Source organism: Molossus molossus, unplaced genomic scaffold (genome assembly GCF_014108415.1).
Source record: "Molossus molossus isolate mMolMol1 unplaced genomic scaffold, mMolMol1.p scaffold_m16_p_21, whole genome shotgun sequence".
NCBI classification, from domain to species: domain Eukaryota; kingdom Metazoa; phylum Chordata; class Mammalia; order Chiroptera; family Molossidae; genus Molossus; species Molossus molossus.
This window is the reverse complement of record NW_023425357.1, coordinates 43,056,291-43,073,565: the sequence shown is the minus strand read 5'-3', so window position 1 is coordinate 43,073,565 and position 17,275 is coordinate 43,056,291. Positions and strand designations below refer to the sequence as shown.

The following is a 17,275-nucleotide window of genomic DNA, read 5'->3' as shown; positions in this document are numbered from 1 at the left end:
TAGAATGGCCTGGGAGTTTACAGATGAGGCTTACTCCATCCAAATTATATGGACTAAGAATGGGGAGGAGTGATTGTCCAAAAGAAAACTAGAGTACAGTCACAGGGGAAAGGTGAATGAATCGCTGGGCAGCAGAACTATAAATATCCACCAAAGCAGTAAAAAGAGAGTAAAAAATCATCTCCTTGCCCTGGCTGGTTTGGCTCAGCGGTTAGAGCGTCAGCCTACGGTCCAGAGAGACTCTGGTTCGGTTCCCGCTAAGGGCATGTACCTCGGTTGTAGTTTGTCCCCGGCCCTGGTTGGTCATGCAGGTGGCAGCCACTCGATGTGTACCTTTCACATCGATATTTCTCTCTCTCTCTCTCTCTCTCTCTCTCTCTCTCTCTCTCTCTCTCTCCCTCTCTCTCTCCCCCTCCTGCTCTATCTGAACAAAAAATGAAAAAATGTCCTCGAGTGAGGATAAAAAAAAATCATCTCCTTGATTCCAGATAGCATACTTCTATTAATGCAGGCTAGTATTACTGCTTCACCCTGAAGAATCACATCAGATTTGCAGAGAGATGTTTTTCACCATCTAATGCTGCTTGGCTTCATCTCTCACGCCCTCTACCACGTCAGGGATGTAGACATTAGAAACTCTTCCCTCTCCATGTCTGTCCCAAGCACAGTGAAGCTTTCAGGGGTGTAGAGATGAGCAAGGCCCAGGCCCCCCTTCACCTTTGCTGATTTCTCATCCCTCTCCTTGCAGAGTCAAAATGATTCAAGAGAGATAGCTGAGTCTGGAAGCAAGTTTTACTGTTAACATGGATGGCCCAAACCCAGGGCTAGATTTAATATTTTCAGGGCAAAAACAAGCCAAATTTTCTCTTCATAGAGTTGGATTGTTTCCACTGAGTGGACAAATGGGCATCTGATTTATTAGAAAGCAGGAATTTTGCATATAATATATGTGCATATGTCAATATCAACAACACGACCGGCCCACTGCCAAAGAGCAGCCCCTCAGTACTCTCAGTCCCCAGGGCTGCCAGACACAATGAGGTTTCCAGGAACTTAGCTCTAAAATCAGAGAACATTTGCATGTGACCCTCAAATTTTAATACATTCTGACCATTTCACAGAGGAATATACTGAGGCTCAGAGGGGCCCTGGCATACAACTGACCCAGGTCACTCAGCAGAGTGACCATTAGAGTCCAGTCCCTCTGGCAGGCCAAATGTCCCTCCCTACTTGGTGTTTTCATTGGAGTTAGCACACAAGTCCCAGAGGCGTGGAAGAAAAGTTTTTACTTTAATTTTGCAATCAGCCCTAAGGCAAGGTGGAGGCTGGGAAGGGAGGAGCCCTCCAGGGAATTACCCCTAATAATTTACTTGACAAATATTATGAAGCACCTACTGCAAATGTGCTCTGTGCCGGGTGCTAGAGACACATTTCAGGGTCAATGACTGCTCTTGGAGTTTTCAATGGCACACTGGGTTGGGAAAGGACACCCATGCCAATCTGAGAACCACCCAAGTTCCTACATGTTACAGACATGGAAAGTTCCAGAGAGGAAAAGGACAGGATGTTTTCCAGCACATTCCACGGACATGGGGGTCAGGTCGGGCTCCTCAGAGAAAGTGACGTTTTGAGCTGTGATGACATTTCCACAGAATGGTACAGTGAATGCTGCAAGGACAGCCTGTTCCCTGACGCCTCCTCACTAAATTCCCTGCCCAGCAGCCAGCATCCCCTAAGCCTGCCAGGAACCCTCCAGTAACCCATTTCCTGACTCTTCCTCGTAGCATCAACTGGGGAAGAAAGCTCTTGCGGGGTTTTTCCCTTCCACGTGTTCCAGAACCTGCCAAGTTTCTAGCCGACTGCTTCCTCTGCTCCTTTTCCTCCCCTGCCTGGCAAGACCTTCTCACCCTCCTCGCCTGGCTGGCCCACTTCCTCCCAGGCTGGACTGGGCCTCCTCTCTGCTCCCCCTGCCCCAGAGGGTGCCTTCCATTCTCGCCATGACCCTGGGACCACTTTTCCCTGGACCCCTGTGACACTGCCCCTATAACCATGAGTTTCAGGAGCACAAGGCTTGAGGTTTCTTGATTTTTATTCTCCCCTGTCGTGGGTGATTCTACCCTTAGAAGGACTTCAGCATCTGCTGGGCCTTGTAATTTGAATCACTAGGTTCTGCCATTCCCTAGCTCTGTGACCTCGGGCAAGTTCCTTAACCTCCCTCTCCTCCTCTTTAAATGGGTGTAACAGACAGTCCTAACCTCACAGTGTTGATACAGAATGAAATGAAAGCTCACACACAACTCGATTACTACACTTGCTATTGCATATCAAAGCACTGTACTGTATATACAGTGGATAAGATATGCCAATAACTGACCCACGGGTTTAATTTGATGCTGCACAATTACTGAATCTTTTAAAGTACAAAGAGTTTTTTTGTAATCTGTTCTCACTTCCGGTGGATTATTTATCCCTAAGGCAGGCTTTCACCGGCTCTCTAACCATTCGGGTTCAAGTACGGAGCACGCGGGGGCGGGGGAAACTGTGCCCAAGGTCACAGCGGGAAGGCAGAGCCTGGGTGCTCGGCGCACGGCCCGACTGCGGCGAACACCTAGTCAGAGCTCTGCACCCGGCCCCACGTGCGCCGAGGTCGCCCCGAGCGCCTGTAGGGCTGCTTCTGGGAACTGTCACCCCGAGTCCGTGTGCACAGCCGGTGCGCTCGGCCCGGTGCGCCCACCCCCCGCCGCCACTGACTCATCGCCGGGCGTGTGCAGGCGGCGCCCGGCACCAGCGGGCTTTGCACTCGCGCGGCTCCTTCCCGCTATAAAGGAAGCCGCCCGCCTCCCGGCAGCACGCCTCCTCCAAGTCCTTGCGCCTGGTTTTTTCAGCTCTTCCCGGACTCCAGCTACCGCCTAGCTCGCCATGGATCCCAACTGCTCCTGCGCCACCGGTGAGTGGACCTGGTCCGGGCTGGGGACACCGTGTTGAGCTAGAGAAGCTATTTTCGAACCCTCTTGCTCTTCCCAATCACTGGGTTTCAGGGTACTAATGGCCCCGTTCTTAAAGCGTTTGGTCTAAGTTTCTCTACTGGCCTCTGTTTTAGTTGGTTGTTGAGCTGGGTTCATTGTGGATCTGGGACTCCAACCCAGGCTCCTAGCACCCCGTCACTCGTTCAGGTCTCCAGGGACTGTTCTCATCTGTCTGTCTTCTTGCAGGTGGCTCCTGCACCTGCGCCGGCTCCTGCACATGCAAAGACTGCAAATGCACCTCCTGCCAGAAGAGTGAGTGGAATCCTCTCTTCTCCCTAAGTGCCCCTCCCGCCCCTACCCTCTACTCCACCCTGAGGGGAATTTAAACAGCCCTTTAGGGAAGGTGGCACCTCCACAATGACCTCTGTCCGGTGGGACGGGATTTCTTATTAATCTTTTATGCCAAACGCTCATCACTGCCGCCTCCTCCCCTCCTCCAGGCTGCTGCTCCTGTTGCCCCGCGGGCTGTGCCAAGTGCGCCCAGGGCTGCGTCTGCAAAGGAGCATCGGACAAGTGCAGCTGCTGTGCGTGATGTGGGGGAGAGCCTGCTCCCCGGTGTAAATAGAGCAACATGTACAAACCTGCATTTTTTTGGTACCACCCTGACCAGTTTGCTACATTCCCCATCCCCCTCTTTTTTTTTCTATAAAATACATGAATGATAATAAAAGTTGTTGGCTTTATTCTGACTCTGTCTTCCTTGGTATACCCACCAGGGCTGGGATCCAGGATTGGATGGGAAATGCAGAGATCTGGGTTCCGGACTCTGAAATGTTGTTGTTCTCTAATTGAATTTAAAACTTGCAAGTAAATAAAGAGAGTGGAAAACAAACTCCCCACTTGCTTGCTTCCATCATGGGCTTTAAAATTCTAATAGTGAAGAATCAGTTTTTTGGTGTATTTTCCATATCCATCCCAGACCTAAATCTTGGTAAATGATAGTTACTATGACATGACCTAAAAGAACAATACAAGCCCACATTTAATTTTGACAATTTCAATATATAAAGAAAAAATAAGGGAGATTTAAAAATGCTGCACATGGCTCATCGGAAGTGTGTGTTGAACCCTAGAAACAATTCATAAAGCCCCCAAAGTATGAACCAAACACCTAGAGTACTACTGCCCTCAAGGACCCCATTACTCTTGGCTTGCCCAGTGACAGGCGCTACCCCTGAGAATCCCCAGTTTGAATTTGGCTATGAATCTTTGCAAGTTCTCCCTAAGGTAGGCTAAATCTGGCCCTCCTCCAAAATGCAGCTCATGGCTACTTGAACCCAGCCAAGTGCCTAGCGATTTGGAGGGAATTGCCAGGGCATTTCTCAGCAAGAGGGAGGGTGACGGAGAATTGGTTCCAGAGGAAGGACTTCCTATCAGCCTGTGCAGGAAGATGTCAGTTTCTGCAGTTTGGAGAGTTACTTGCAATTAATGACAACGGTTAGTACCCCCTGGCTTTTTGTGAAGAGGGTTGCTATTTGATGTAAAATCAAAGAGAAAGACAAGTCACTGGTGGACCAGGAGTCAGGACTATGCTTGCCCATAAGGATCTGTGTGAAGAGAGAATCAAAAAAACTAGCCTGCCCTGGCCGATTTGGCTCAGCAGTTGGAGTGTCGGCCTGCAGACCAGAGAGTCCCGGGTTTGGTTCCTGCTAGGGGCACGTACCAAAACAAACAAACAAACAAAACTTTATTTTCCCTGGCCAGTTTCGCTCAGTGGTTGGAGTGTCAGCCTGCGGACAAGAGAGTTCGGGTTTGGTTCCCGCTAGGGGCACGTACCAAAAAAAGAAAAAGAAAAAGTTAGCCTGTACCAAGTGCATGGGTTTTGGTGTCATGCATTCTGGTTCATAGCCTACTTTGCCACAAGTGGCATGTCCTGGGCAAGTCACTGAAACTCTCTGAGTCTCCATTTCCCCATTTGTAGAAAGGAGATTATATCTCTAAGTGAGGAATAAATGATGGCATCCTGGCTCCTAGCTAAGGCTTAATAAAGAGTGGCTGTTATGATTACTATGTCCACACCGACATTAGTGGGAAGAGAATCCCTTCTAGCTCCCAAGAAGTTCTTGGAGAAAAGCACATTGGTTTAGAAGCATTACTCTGGGTTGGACGTTAAAAATGGGATTGAAAATTTGCTGACTTGGTGCCAGGAAGATATAGATGACCTCCTGTAACAAGCACCCTGGGACAAGATACTGCCACAGCCTCTGGGTAGACACAAAAGCCTTCCCCACCCTTTATATTATTTTTTTCTACAAAGGAGCTAGTCAGAGTGAAAACGCAAGGGTTGAAATCATTGTGTCATTTTCCAGAGAGGTTAAAGAACCTTCCCCAGAAGTCACAGGTCTGAACCTAGGCTACAGTTGGCTTCACTCTCTGGTCACTGCCATCTGATTGTGATGGTCACTGGATGCTAAATCCTGCCTCTCACAATGAGAGCTAGAAGGGACGTTCGAGAACCATTTGTGCCCCTGGCTTGAGAGGTGGGAAACTGAAGCCCAGATAGCTCACAGAGCTGTGCAGATCGCCAGCTCTGTGTTCTTGCCACCGTAGCCTCTAAGCCAGGTTTCAGCATCCTCGTCTTCCGTGGGAAATCCGGGTGGAGGGTGGTGGGTGAGGGTGTGATGCTGCAGTCAACCTGCAGTGCATGTCCCACCTGTGTCACTTACCCTGCATTTGGCTCAGTCTTCTTCACCATAAAGGGGGGAAGTAAACCATATGGGTCATAGGAGAGGATGATCTTGTACATGTACAGAACCTACATGAGGTCTGGCACATGGTGAGTGGTCTATAATACTATTCCTTTATGATTATTCTACATTGCTGAGGGGAAATTTATTACTCTCCCAACAAATAAGCCAGGGCTGATGTGCCAGGTCGTGTGTCCTATGTTGTTCTCATCAACCCCATGAGGGTGTGACCAGCATTCACTCTTCCACCAAATTGTGACCGACACAAAAATGTCCAGTCGTGAGGAAAATGCCGTGTCTTGTCAGAAACCCAGAGAAACATGCCACTTTTCCTGCTACCTTCACCACATTGTACTTTGAAATGATTCATATTTTCCTAAATATATTTATATGGAAAGCAAACTATTTTACCAGACAGCAAGAATCTGTATTATGCAAGACATTGGAGAGAGCCAATTTTATTGTTATAACAATAATAACATTATATTACTACTATGGTTATAAATATTTATTTATATTATAATAGTTATTATATATAATTATAAATATATGTATGTTTTACTATGGTTCACTTGTATTGCCACCATGGTTGAGCTGGCAGCTTGCTCTTGTTTAAATGGCCTCAAGCAGCCCTGGCCGGTTTGGCTCAGTGGTTAGAACGTCGGCCCCGGACCAGAGAGCGGGTTTGGTTCCCGCTAAGGGCATGTACCCCGGTTGCGGTTTGTCCTGGCCCTGGTTGGGGTCGTGTGGGTGGTAACCACTTAATGTGTCTCTCTCACATTGATGTTTCTCTCTCTCTCTCCCTCCCGCTCTATCTGAGGATAAATGCAAAAATGTCCTCGGGTGAGGATAAAAATAAATAAATAAATAAATGGCCTCAAGCAGTAGAGAAGTATTGTCAACAGACCTTGGCCATAGACTGGCTATTCAGGGACTTTCTTCTCCTTCCCTTGGAAGCCTAACTGGATTCCACTGAATATACAAATTCCCAGCTATGTCACCTTGGGCAAATTTAGAGTCCTTGTGTTGAAGAGGTCCTATTAGCAAAAAGCGCTCATACATAAAAGTACTTCCCTTGTAGGGTTGTTGTCAGGGTACAAAGATCCAAAGTGATTAAAACATGACACTTACTAAATGCTATGTCATCATTAGGAGGTGAAGGGGGAAAACACTCTTCCTGCAGTGATATTCCAAACCAAGTCTTCCCATTACATAAAATGTGGCTTCCTTTGGGGTACCCCACGCTGCAGGCCCCCGCAGGCTGTGGGGAGCACTAGCATTTTCTGCAAAGGGCTCTGACAAATGTGTCCATGGATGCCGCAGGTAGATGGTGGAAGGGTGGAAGGAGGCAGGAAGGCTTGTGCAGGCCAAAGTGTGGTGTAGAGCAGAAAGGGGGCCGAAGGCCCCATGTGAGGGGACAGGGAGAAGAAATGCGGCTGGGAGGCCAAGGTCCCATTGCATCTGGTCCTCTGCACATAACTCCCTTTCCTTTCTCCCTCGTTCTTGCCAAGTCAAGGACATGAGTGGGAGGGGGAGTTGCTCCCCGGATTCTGGAAGGGGTAAACCTGAGGTCAGTGCCGCGGGTTCCAAGGTGGGAAAGATATCTAGGTCGCAGGGGCTGGGTTTCAGTAACAAGGGTCTGCAGATCAGAGTGACTGCCCTCTGTGGAAAACTGGGCAGGGTCAGGCCTGGAGCCTGGGTACCGTGTGCAACACGACACACAAGCCCTTCTGCGTCATTAGGCGCCAAAGGTGCGGCCCGCGCAGTGCGCACACAGTACAGTGGCGCTAGTGGAACAGTGCTCCCGGCCCCACCAAGGACACTGCGAGCGGCACGAATTCCGAAGGGCGAGATGCACGAGCCGAGCCCGAGTGCAAGGGCTGGGGCAGGGCCTCTGCGTCCGGGCCGCTTCCTCGGGCTATAAAGTGAGCACCCGGGTTCTCGGGCGCCACCACGCGGTGTACCAGCCCAATCGCCTCTTCTCTTGCTTTGGACCTCCTGTCTCATCTATGCTGGAGATGGACCCCGACTGCTCCTGTCCAACAGGTAGAGACCTCAGCACCCAACCTTAGGAGACCGTTTTCTAGCCCCACGGCAGTGTCCCTGGGGTGAGAAGAAAGAGTATTTTGAGCTTGAGAGAAAATGGACTTTTTAGAGAGATAGTAGATTGTGTGCTCTCTCCCTGGCCAAGGACCCTCATCCCAGGTTAGAACATTCCCAGCCTCCCAGCCATTCCTGTTGGAAGGGCTGAGGCTCAAGGCCGTCCTGCTTCACCTCATCAGGTGTGTATGTGGGGGGGTGCTGCTGGCCCAGGACTCTAAGTTGTCTGTGGTGGTTGGAGGCAGGGGACAGAGTATACTGTGCTGAGGACCTAAGATGCTGGAGCCCAGACTCAGCCTAACTGAACTGGGTCTGGAGCCTGGGACCATCCCTGGGGGGTAAATACAAGGACATGCACTGCCCTCTCCAACAGAAGAGCAGAGAAAGTGGGGTAGGCTCCCATCTGTTCTATGTGGGGACAGGGGTTCCCAGGGCTGGACCCCGCCCAGAGGAGGAGGTGTGGGGGAGCATAGTTGAGGACTGCTGTCTCTCCTGCATCACCCTCTCACTGCCTGTCTTTCTCCTCCTTGCAGAGGAATCCTGCACCTGCACCAGCTCCTGCACATGCAAAGACTGCAAATGCACCTCCTGCAAGCAGAGTGAGTGAGGGCCCTTCCTTGGAAATCTGGGGGCTTGGAAGTCAGAGGAGAAAGTGCAGTTGCGATTGTAAGTGGGTGGCTGGTCTTTTGCCCTTGGGAAACTGTCACTGCCTCTGCAGGCTCTCTGCCCTGTCCTGGGCTCAGATGGGGCAGGCCAGCCTTCTCCTGGGGAAACCGTTTTACTAGTTGTTTCACAACAGAGCATGCTGTTTCATACTAGGGGTCCTTGGGAGCTGAGGGCTTGTGCCTGGCCTGCTGTTGGGCAGGGAGGTGCCTGGTAAAGTCATCTCTGACCTCTCATTTTTCATGCTGTCCCCAGGCTGCTGCTCATGCTGCCCCGTGGGCTGTGCCGATTGTGCCCAGGGCTGCATCTGCAAGGGAGCATCGGATGAGTGCAGCTGCTGTGAGTGACGTCGGGGAGAGCCTGTTCCCAGGTGTAGAGCAACATGTTCAAACCTGCATTTTTTTCCCCATTCCACACTGACCCGTTTGCCACGTTCTTTTTTCTGTGAAATACATAAATGATAATAAAAGTTGTTGCCTTTACTCCGACTCTGGTTTCTTTCTTTCTTCTTTTTTTAATTCTCTCCCAAGGATATTTTTCCATTGATTTTCAGATAGAGAAAGAGCAAGGGAGGGTGGCAGACAGGGAGAGGGAGAGAGAGAGAGAGAGAGAGAGAGAGAGAGAGAGAGAGAGAGAAACATCCATGTGAGAGTGACACATCGATTGGCTGCCTTCTGCACTACCTCAACTAGGGCCTGGGATTAAACCGCAACCAAGGCATCGCCCTTCACCAGAATCCAACCCTTCATTCTTTGGTCTGCAGGCCATCGCTTCAACCACTGAGTCAAACCGGCCAGGGCTGACTCTGGTTTCTTTTCCAAGCATTAACTGGGCTGGAGAATGTGTAGAAGTGCAGAGAGTTGGTTTCTGCATGAAATTTTTTTTGTCCCCAAGAAACCAACTGTCTTAAGTCAAGCAGGTGACCTCACTGAGCTTCATCTTCTGTCAATTGCAAGAGCACTAGGGCATGAACTGTGAGGGTTTGCTTCTAAAACATTGGTGTTGAGAGTCCATTTTTTAGTTTCTAACATTGACAGATATCAACTATGGTAAAATAAAATTAATTATTAAGAAAGAGTTTGAGCCCTGGCTGTTTTGGCTCAGTTGTTAGAGTGTCAACCGGCAGACTGAAGGGTCTTGAGTTTGATTCCTGGTCAGGGGCACGTACCTGGGCTTCAGGTTCATTTGGGGGGGCAACCAAATGATGTGTTTCTCTCGCATCAATGTTTCTCTCTCTCTCTCTCTTCCTCCCTCCCTCCCTTCCACTCTCTCTGAAAGTCAATAGCAAAAAATATCTTTGGGTCAGGATTAACAAAACATTTGAAAGGACAGTATACAAAACCTCTTCTGAGATTCAATGCACATAATTGCAATAAGTATATGAAGGACCAATAAGAAAATTAGATATTTACAAGCGCTGTACCTATTTACATCAAAAGTGTGCACTGAGCACTTAAAACAAGTTACAAATGCCCCAGTGTATGGAGCACACAGCCTTAGAGCAATGCACACCTGAACCCCGATAACCCCAAAGGGAAATATCATTCTTGGCTTGCTCAGTGTCTCTGATGAGACACCTGCCACTCCCTGAGAGCTCCTAGCTGTGGCTTGGCTGTGAATCTCAGGAAGTTCCTCCTGAGTCAGACAGATATCTGCCCCTCCAAAATCCAGCCCTTGGCTACTTGAAACCAGCCAAGTGCATAAGGTTTTGGAGGAAATCACCTGGGCTTTTCTCATCAAGAGGGAGAGAGCCTTAGAATTTCCAGATGCAGAATTTTGAGTCTGCCCGTGCAGGATGACGGCGGGTTCTGCTGTTCGGAGGGGGTGGTGTTTATTAGACAGGAGTGAGGCCCAGAGTGAGTTGTAATTAATGACAACTGTTAGTCCCCCCTGGCTATTGTGGAAGGAGTTGCTATTTGATGTAAAATCAAAGACAAAGACAAGTACGTGGACCAGAGTCAGGACCATGCTTGCCCGCAGATGCCCTGTGTTGAAGAGGGTTTTAGCCGCCATCCTTGGCTGAGGGCATGGGTTCTGGTATTGGGCATCCTGGTTCACAGATCACACTATGCCACTTTCTGGCCATGTGACCCAAAGAAGTCCTTTTCCCCATTTGTAAAAAGGAAATTATATCTCTGTGTGAGGAATAAATGATAGTGTCCTGGCCCCAGGCTAGGGCATAATAAATAATGGCTGTTATGATCACTGTGTCCTTACTGATATTCATGTAGAGAGAATCCTTTTAACTCCCAACATGCTCTTGGTGAAGTGTTTGTTGATTTTGAGCATTACTCAAGGTCGGAGGGTAGAGATGGCATCAGAACCTTGCTGACCCAGTGCTATGGGGAGTGTGGATGACCTGCAATAAGCCTCCTGGGACATGATGTCTCTGTGTATTAAATCCTGCCTCTCATTATTCAGAGCTGGAAGGGTCCTTTGAGATAGTCCTGTTGTGCTCCCAGCTCGAGAGACTGGAGCCCAGAGAGGTCATAGGGCTACTCACAGGGATCTGGCTGCCACTTTGCTCTTCCCACTGCCTCTGGGTCAGGTGTACCGTGTCCTCCTCTTTCATGTGATGTCATGGTGCTGGGTGGTGGGTGAGGGCATGAGGCTGCAGGCAGCTGGCATGAGTGCCAATCCCACCTGTGCCACTGATAGCTGGGTGTCATTACCTGTCTGGCTCAGCCTCCTCCACTATGAAAAGGGAAAATAATAGCGTCTGGCTCTTAGGATTGCATGATTTAATACATGCAAAGAACTTAGAACAATGCCAGGCACACTGTGAGTAACCTATACTATTAGCTATTAATTTATATTTATCATTAATAGCATAGGAGACACTTTTCTACTTGCAGACAAATATACCAGGCCTAGCTCTGTGTCCTGTATTGTCCTCATCAACCATGTGAACATGACACCAGTGGCCCAGAGGTTAGTCTCTCTTCCCACCAAGAGAGATCAGCACTAGGGGGGTAAAGCATGTGCAAGACAGGCTGTGTCTCATCACAGATACAGGAGTCACCATTTCTGTTGTCACCTGCACCAGTAGTTTACGTAACAATTTTTAAACCATTCATATTTCTTTAAATATATTTATATGAAAAGCAAACTCCTTACCACTACTGAAAATGAGAGTCAGTTTACTTCCAGGCACAGAGAGTAGCCACAGAATCATACATACCTATATTCCTTTCGTAGGCATCACTTTTTCACTCCCAGGATTTAGGTGGACACAATAGAGTCGGCAAAGACATACCTCTGGGCCAAAGGGAAGGTTCTTTCTCTTTCTTTTGGGAAGTGACTGGAGTCAGACCCAGGCTACCACTTCCCAGCACCTGGCTGTGAGTTACCTATAAACTTCTTGTGTTGTGTGTAGTTCTAGGATTTCCCTTTAGAGTTGTTAGAGTTTAAAGAACCTTAAAGTGATTAACCAAGACTTTGCCCGCCAGTGTAGCTCACTGGTTGAGCATCGACCCATGCACCAAGAGGCCGCAGGTTTGATTCCCGGTCAGGTGTAGGCCAAATCCCCAGTGGGGGGCATGCAGGAGGGGGCCAATCAGTGTTCTCTCTCATGGATGTTTCTCTCTCTCCCTTCGTCTCTAAAATCAATACAGAAAGAATATTTTAGGGGGAAAAAGTGACTAACCAAGGCTAGCACAGACTAAATGTTATGTAATTGTCAGGAACACTGAAAAGGAAATAATTTCTCTTGTTTGTTATTTATGCCAGGTCAGCCTAGCGCTTACAGTGATCCCTTCCTTGGCGATTGGAAGGATTGCGTCCCAGGCTTTGGGGACCTCCATCATGGAGTGGGGTGGACCCCTAGGCTGAGGAAAGCCCTGGAAAGTTTAGGCAAAGGAGGACCAGGGCAATGTGCCCATTCATCCCTCTGGTGGTGGAAAATAGAAGAAAGGGGGAAGGGCCTCTATTCGCCTGTGTTGCTGTGAACAGGAGACAGGCAAGGACAGACATCAATGCGGGGGTGGGGGAAGGGAGTGAGGGGGTGAAGGTCACCTCTACTATTGGTCGCTGTACACAGCTCCGGGCCTCCTGTCAGGTCGGGGATGTGAGCACAAGGCTGGGCTTGCACACGGGCTCTGGTGAAGAGTGAACCTGACGACACAGACTAGGGGGCCGGGGAGTGGGGGGTGGGGGGAACTGGGCTAGGACTCAGGCACTGAGTTCCCGGAACACCCGGGAACAGGGGTGGCTGTCCCCTGGGGATAATTAGGAAGGGCCTGGGACTGGGACACCGTGTGCCGCACGGCACACAAGCTCCTCCACGCCATCAGGCGCCAAATGTGCAGCCAGCGCGGTGCGCACGGAATCCAAACCGTAGCGAAACTGCGCCCGGCGCTGCCGGCCCGCTGCGCTCAGCCCGGCAAGGGCGCTGCGGCCGGCACGGCTGCCGAGGGCGGGGTGCAAGGGCCGGGGCGGGGTGCAAGGGCCAGGGCGGGGTGCAAGGGCCGGGGCGGGGTGCAAGGGCCGGGGCGGGGTGCAAGGGCCGGGGCGGGGCCTCTGCGCCCGGGCCGCCTCCTCTGGCTATAAGTGAGCACGCGGGCTCCTGGACGCCAGCACGCAGTGGACAAGCACGAGTGTCTCTTCTTCTCTTGCTTTGGACTTCAAGCCTCACCTCTGATCGAAATGGACCCCAACTGCTCCTGCTCCACTGGTAAGGACCCCGGCGCTGGGCCTTAGGATGCCCCTTTCCTAGACGCAGGACAGAGTATCCTAGGGGTGGAGCAGGGAGTATTTTAATTATGGCTCTAGTGGACCCCTGTAGTTGGTCAGTGTGTCCTTCCTAACCAAGCTTCTGAGAGCACTTCCAGTCCCCCTTTGCCTCTGAGGCTTAGGACTATCATTCTCGAGGTCAACCGGTGGGCCAGGGGCTGCTGGACTGGGACCCAGTGCTCTGTCCAGGCCTCCGAGCTGCCAGGACTTGATGGGAGGTGGGGCATTGCCTATTTGCAGTTCAGAACATCAGACCCTGGCCCCAGCCCCAATCTGCCTGGGCTGTGACTGGAGCCTAGGACCTCCCTATGGGGTAAAGTCAGGAGGGGACCTACCTTCCTCCTACTAAAAGAGAGAAAGTGAGGCTTGTCTTGATCTGCCCTGATTGAGAAAGGAGCTCCCAGTGCCGGGTCCTGACAGGAGGTGCAGGGAGGGATTGTTGATTGACTGCTGCCTCTCCTGCATCACCCTCTTACTGCCTGTCTTTCTCCTCCTTGCAGGGGGATCCTGCACCTGCGCTGGCTCCTGCACATGCAAAGACTGCAAATGCACCTCCTGCAAGCAGAGTGAGTGAGGGCCTTCTCTACGAATGTGGGGTCGGAGCTAAGTCAGAGGAGGGAGCCCTGAGCTCAGCAGGCACCAGCAGACCAATGACCCGGTGTCTCTACCCCCCTTCCCTCAGCAACTGAGTCAGGATCAGCTGAGAGAGCCATAGAGGTGGTTCAGTCTAACCTCTCATTCTAGAACAGGGACACTAGGGTCCAGAGAAGTCACCAAACAGTGTCAAGGGTGGAGCCAGAACTAGAACCTGTCTCCTGATGCAGTGTTCTGGCCCCTCTAGTGTCCTGAGCACTTTACGCCCATGAACTTGGTTTCTGCCACCTGCTGGTGCAGTCCTTACCTATAGAATCAGCCCAAAGTTTTCTGGACCTCTTGGGCACTGCTGTGGCAGGGATTTGCCTCCCCCCCCCCCCCATCTTGACGTTCCTCACTTCATTGTATGGTTCTCGGAGGCTAGAGGCTGATTTCCATTGCCCCCGGAGGCCTTGATCCCTCCTCTTTAGACTTTCTGCCCTGTTTGGACTCAGAATGGCAGGGCAGTCTTTTCCTAGAGGGTGGAACTTTTTCCAAAGGTTCTAGCAATTGTCTCAGGACAGCACATGCTATCTCAAACTGAGGGTCGTCTGGGGTTGGTGGGGGAGCTTGTGCCAGGCCTGTTGTTGGGCAGGGAAGTGCCTGTAATGTGTGTTCTGACTTCTCCCTCTGCCCTTTCTCCTCAGGCTGCTGCACCTGCTGCCCGGTGGACTGTGCCAAGTGTGCCCAGGGCTGCATCTGCAAAGGAGCATCGGACAAGTGCAGCTGTTGTGCGTGATGTGGGGGAGAGCCTACTCCCCGTTGTAAATAGAGCAATGTCTACATACCTGCTTTTTAAAATGTTTTCGTAAACCCTGACCCGATTGCTATGTTCCTTTTTTGTATGAAATAATTTGAATGACAATAAACTTATGTAGACTCTTCTGGCTCCATGTTCCTGATGGTGTTCTGGGAATGTGGCACTTGGTTCTCCTTGGGCATAGGAGAACCTGCCCTGGGGGGTGGGGGTGGCTGGCACAGGACGTGGGGCCACAGAAACGCTTCCTGCTGTCTGGCCTGCCCTTGCCTCTCCTTTGTGAGCTTTTCCTCTACCGGCTTCTAGAATTAACTGGTCCTTGCCCTTTTTATGTATGTGTGTATTCACTTGGTACCCACCTATGCTGCACCTACTGTATGCACAGGCAGTTGCCTCTCGGTGGTGAGGTGACACGAAGCTTACAGACTGCTGGGGAGAGACAATCACCACATGGGAGAAACAGTGGCTAAGACACAATGTGTTGCGGTGAGCCTGAGTGGACAGACCTGGCACTGCAATCTGAGCTGCGTACCTGGCAGGACAGCTTGAGCGAAGGCCCTGAAGCGGAAGAGCTCGATGTGTTTAGGAAAGAGAAGGCCAGCGTGTCTGGGCCAGCGTGTGCGGGGCGTAGTTCAAGTACATTTGGAGTAGGGAGCAGAGGCTACATGCCTCACTCATCTGAATGACTCTCAACCTGGTTCGGAAGCTGAATCACTTGGTGAGGTAGGGTGCCAAGCCACCACCCCACAACCCCTCCTGGCCCCTTGTCTGATTTCTTAGGTTTAAGATGGGCCAGGGGGACCTGTATTTATAACAAGTACCTAAGTAAGGTTGCAACCCACTGTACACGATCACAAGGAATCATTTAGTAAATTGAAATGAGCTGCTAGGAAGTATTTCTACCCCAGTTGGTATTTGAAGCCAGTATCCTTTAACATGTGGCTGTCTGCACTGGTGGCTGCGGGAACCTGGAGGGACCCGGTTCCTGTCTGGCAGGCAGCCTTGCCATACAGGATGTGACAAGGGGCTTTGTAGAGAGCAAACCAGGCTGAGAAGGCAGTCCAAGCCTCCTTGGGGGTTCACACTGAAAACCACCACAGTGTTGCTGGGCTGGGTCCCAGCTGGTGTCCCAGCCACCTTTTCCTGGCGAGAGCACCTGGCATGGACCTTGTGGGGCTTGAGCAGAAGTGTGATGTGGCACTGCCCTGTTTGGTTTGGAAGTCCTGGTGCCAAGGTCATCAATGTGCCCAGTTTTTGCTCTTTCGTAGCTTTGCCCTTGGGAACTGCAGCTGCCAGAGAAGGGGACATAATGTTTTCACTGCTCTGACAAACGCTGTCACCTGACTTGCAGCTTTTTCTTTTGCAAGCCATTGTGAAGTGGCATCTTCACTCTGTCCCCGAGTCCCATCTCCCCAAGGGGAGATGACCGTTATGGATGTCTGTTGGAGAGATCAATTTATAAATAGTATTTTTTCTAATTTCACAAGGCTGCATCAGAATGCCTTGTTTAATTCCAGAAGTTAATACCCTGTTTAATTGGGAAAGCAGTTAAACGTGTCGTCTCTGGAGCCAGATTGCCTGGCTGGAACCATAGCTCCACTGCTTAGGCAAGTTCTGTGGTCTGTCTGTGCCTCGCATTTCTCCTCTGGAAAATGAGTATAATAACAGTGCCTACTTCATAGAGTTGCTGTGAGGTTACATGTGTCTAGCAGTCTCCGGCACAGTGCTTAGGGAGTGCTAGCTTCCTCTAGGCCAGGCATGGTGCCTGACCATCAGTGGGCAATCCATAAGTGCTCTGTATTTGACTCAGGGAGCATTTATTGGACCCATACTGTATGGAAATCACTGTGCTGGGCACAGAGAGGAAAGATAACATATAAATAATATCCAATCTCTTTGCTGGAGGAGGTCTTATTTCAAGGAGCATTTATTTATCACTGAGCTGGGGCAGCAAGTGACAGAGTCTGAACATTTCTATCTTCAGGAGAACAGCTCCATTTCACACCGACTCTGGGGTAGGCTGAGTGTGAGACAAGCTAAGATAGAAGTGTGGAAGCCTTGGGGAGAGGGTGTGCGTCAGTCTGTCCAGAAGGCTGGAGGCAAAAACCCTGTTCATTCATTCACATGGTCACCTCCTGGCCAGGACCGATGGGAGCACTGGTGGTGAGTGGGCTGGAAAACCGGAGGCTAACTCTTCAGGTGGAAGGGACAGTTCCCGGACAGCCCTGCCCAACGGCCGTGCTCGGATCCTCTCTCCGGAGAAGTGTCAGTTCAAGGTGCAGGTGGCAGGAACGAAGGGTACCTGGAACTCATGCTCTACCTGAAGTACGTCATGGGAACAGTAAAGAGTCCACCCTAAGTGGTAGTCACAAGGACAATTAGCCCAAGCCACAGACCTGTTTCTGAGAGAACGGTGGTGCATCCGTCTTCTAGGGACCCCCAGGGGAGGAACATCTGCTGAGCCCAGGTCCTTCCTGCCCCTTCCCTCCTCCAGGGTGGCCTTCCTCCCTCCTCTGCAGATTCTTCTATTTATCAGGGAGGGGAGGAGTTGGAGTATACTGTAAAGTTTGGCTAGTTTTGCCTTGAGGCCAGCACTAGGGACTTCTCAGGTCAGAGGTCCCTCTTCTGAGCCTGGGTTTGGACAGACTTGGTGATTCTTTACTTTTATTTTTTATAAA

General features: G+C 50.6%; 3 protein-coding genes across 3 annotated transcripts; all 3 read left to right on the top strand.

The window, feature by feature from the left end:
• Positions 1–2,801: 2,801 nt before the first annotated feature.
• On the top strand, positions 2,802–3,700 carry LOC118639026 (metallothionein-2A). Its single transcript, XM_036275190.1, has 3 exons — positions 2,802–2,947; positions 3,213–3,278; positions 3,467–3,700. The coding sequence occupies exons 1-3, from the start codon at positions 2,920–2,922 to the stop codon at positions 3,556–3,558; spliced, it is 186 nt and encodes a 61-aa protein (XP_036131083.1). The 5' UTR covers positions 2,802–2,919; the 3' UTR covers positions 3,559–3,700.
• A 3,973-nt stretch (positions 3,701–7,673) lies between these two features.
• LOC118639171 (metallothionein-1-like) lies at positions 7,674–8,958 on the top strand. Its single transcript, XM_036275432.1, has 3 exons — positions 7,674–7,759; positions 8,347–8,412; positions 8,732–8,958. Exons 1-3 carry the CDS (start codon positions 7,723–7,725, stop codon positions 8,821–8,823), a joined length of 195 nt encoding a protein of 64 aa, XP_036131325.1. The 5' UTR covers positions 7,674–7,722; the 3' UTR covers positions 8,824–8,958.
• A 4,079-nt stretch (positions 8,959–13,037) lies between these two features.
• Positions 13,038–14,724, top strand: LOC118639017 (metallothionein-2A-like). The gene is made up of 3 exons (XM_036275179.1): positions 13,038–13,148; positions 13,708–13,773; positions 14,488–14,724. Exons 1-3 carry the CDS (start codon positions 13,121–13,123, stop codon positions 14,577–14,579), a joined length of 186 nt encoding a protein of 61 aa, XP_036131072.1. The 5' UTR covers positions 13,038–13,120; the 3' UTR covers positions 14,580–14,724.
• Positions 14,725–17,275: the final 2,551 nt, after the last annotated feature.

Bases quoted from the DNA above. Each gene is read 5' to 3' on its own strand.
- LOC118639171 (XM_036275432.1), top strand. From the start codon at position 7,723: ATGCTGGAGATGGACCCCGACTGCTCCTGTCCAACAG. The intron at 7,760-8,346 runs GTAGAGACCTCA...TCCTCCTTGCAG, and splicing joins CGACTGCTCCTGTCCAACAG to AGGAATCCTGCACCTGCACC. The intron at 8,413-8,731 runs GTGAGTGAGGGC...TGCTGTCCCCAG, and splicing joins ATGCACCTCCTGCAAGCAGA to GCTGCTGCTCATGCTGCCCC.
- LOC118639026 (XM_036275190.1), top strand. From the start codon at position 2,920: ATGGATCCCAACTGCTCCTGCGCCACCG. The intron at 2,948-3,212 runs GTGAGTGGACCT...GTCTTCTTGCAG, and splicing joins CAACTGCTCCTGCGCCACCG to GTGGCTCCTGCACCTGCGCC. The intron at 3,279-3,466 runs GTGAGTGGAATC...CCCCTCCTCCAG, and splicing joins ATGCACCTCCTGCCAGAAGA to GCTGCTGCTCCTGTTGCCCC.
- LOC118639017 (XM_036275179.1), top strand. From the start codon at position 13,121: ATGGACCCCAACTGCTCCTGCTCCACTG. The intron at 13,149-13,707 runs GTAAGGACCCCG...TCCTCCTTGCAG, and splicing joins CAACTGCTCCTGCTCCACTG to GGGGATCCTGCACCTGCGCT. The intron at 13,774-14,487 runs GTGAGTGAGGGC...CTTTCTCCTCAG, and splicing joins ATGCACCTCCTGCAAGCAGA to GCTGCTGCACCTGCTGCCCG.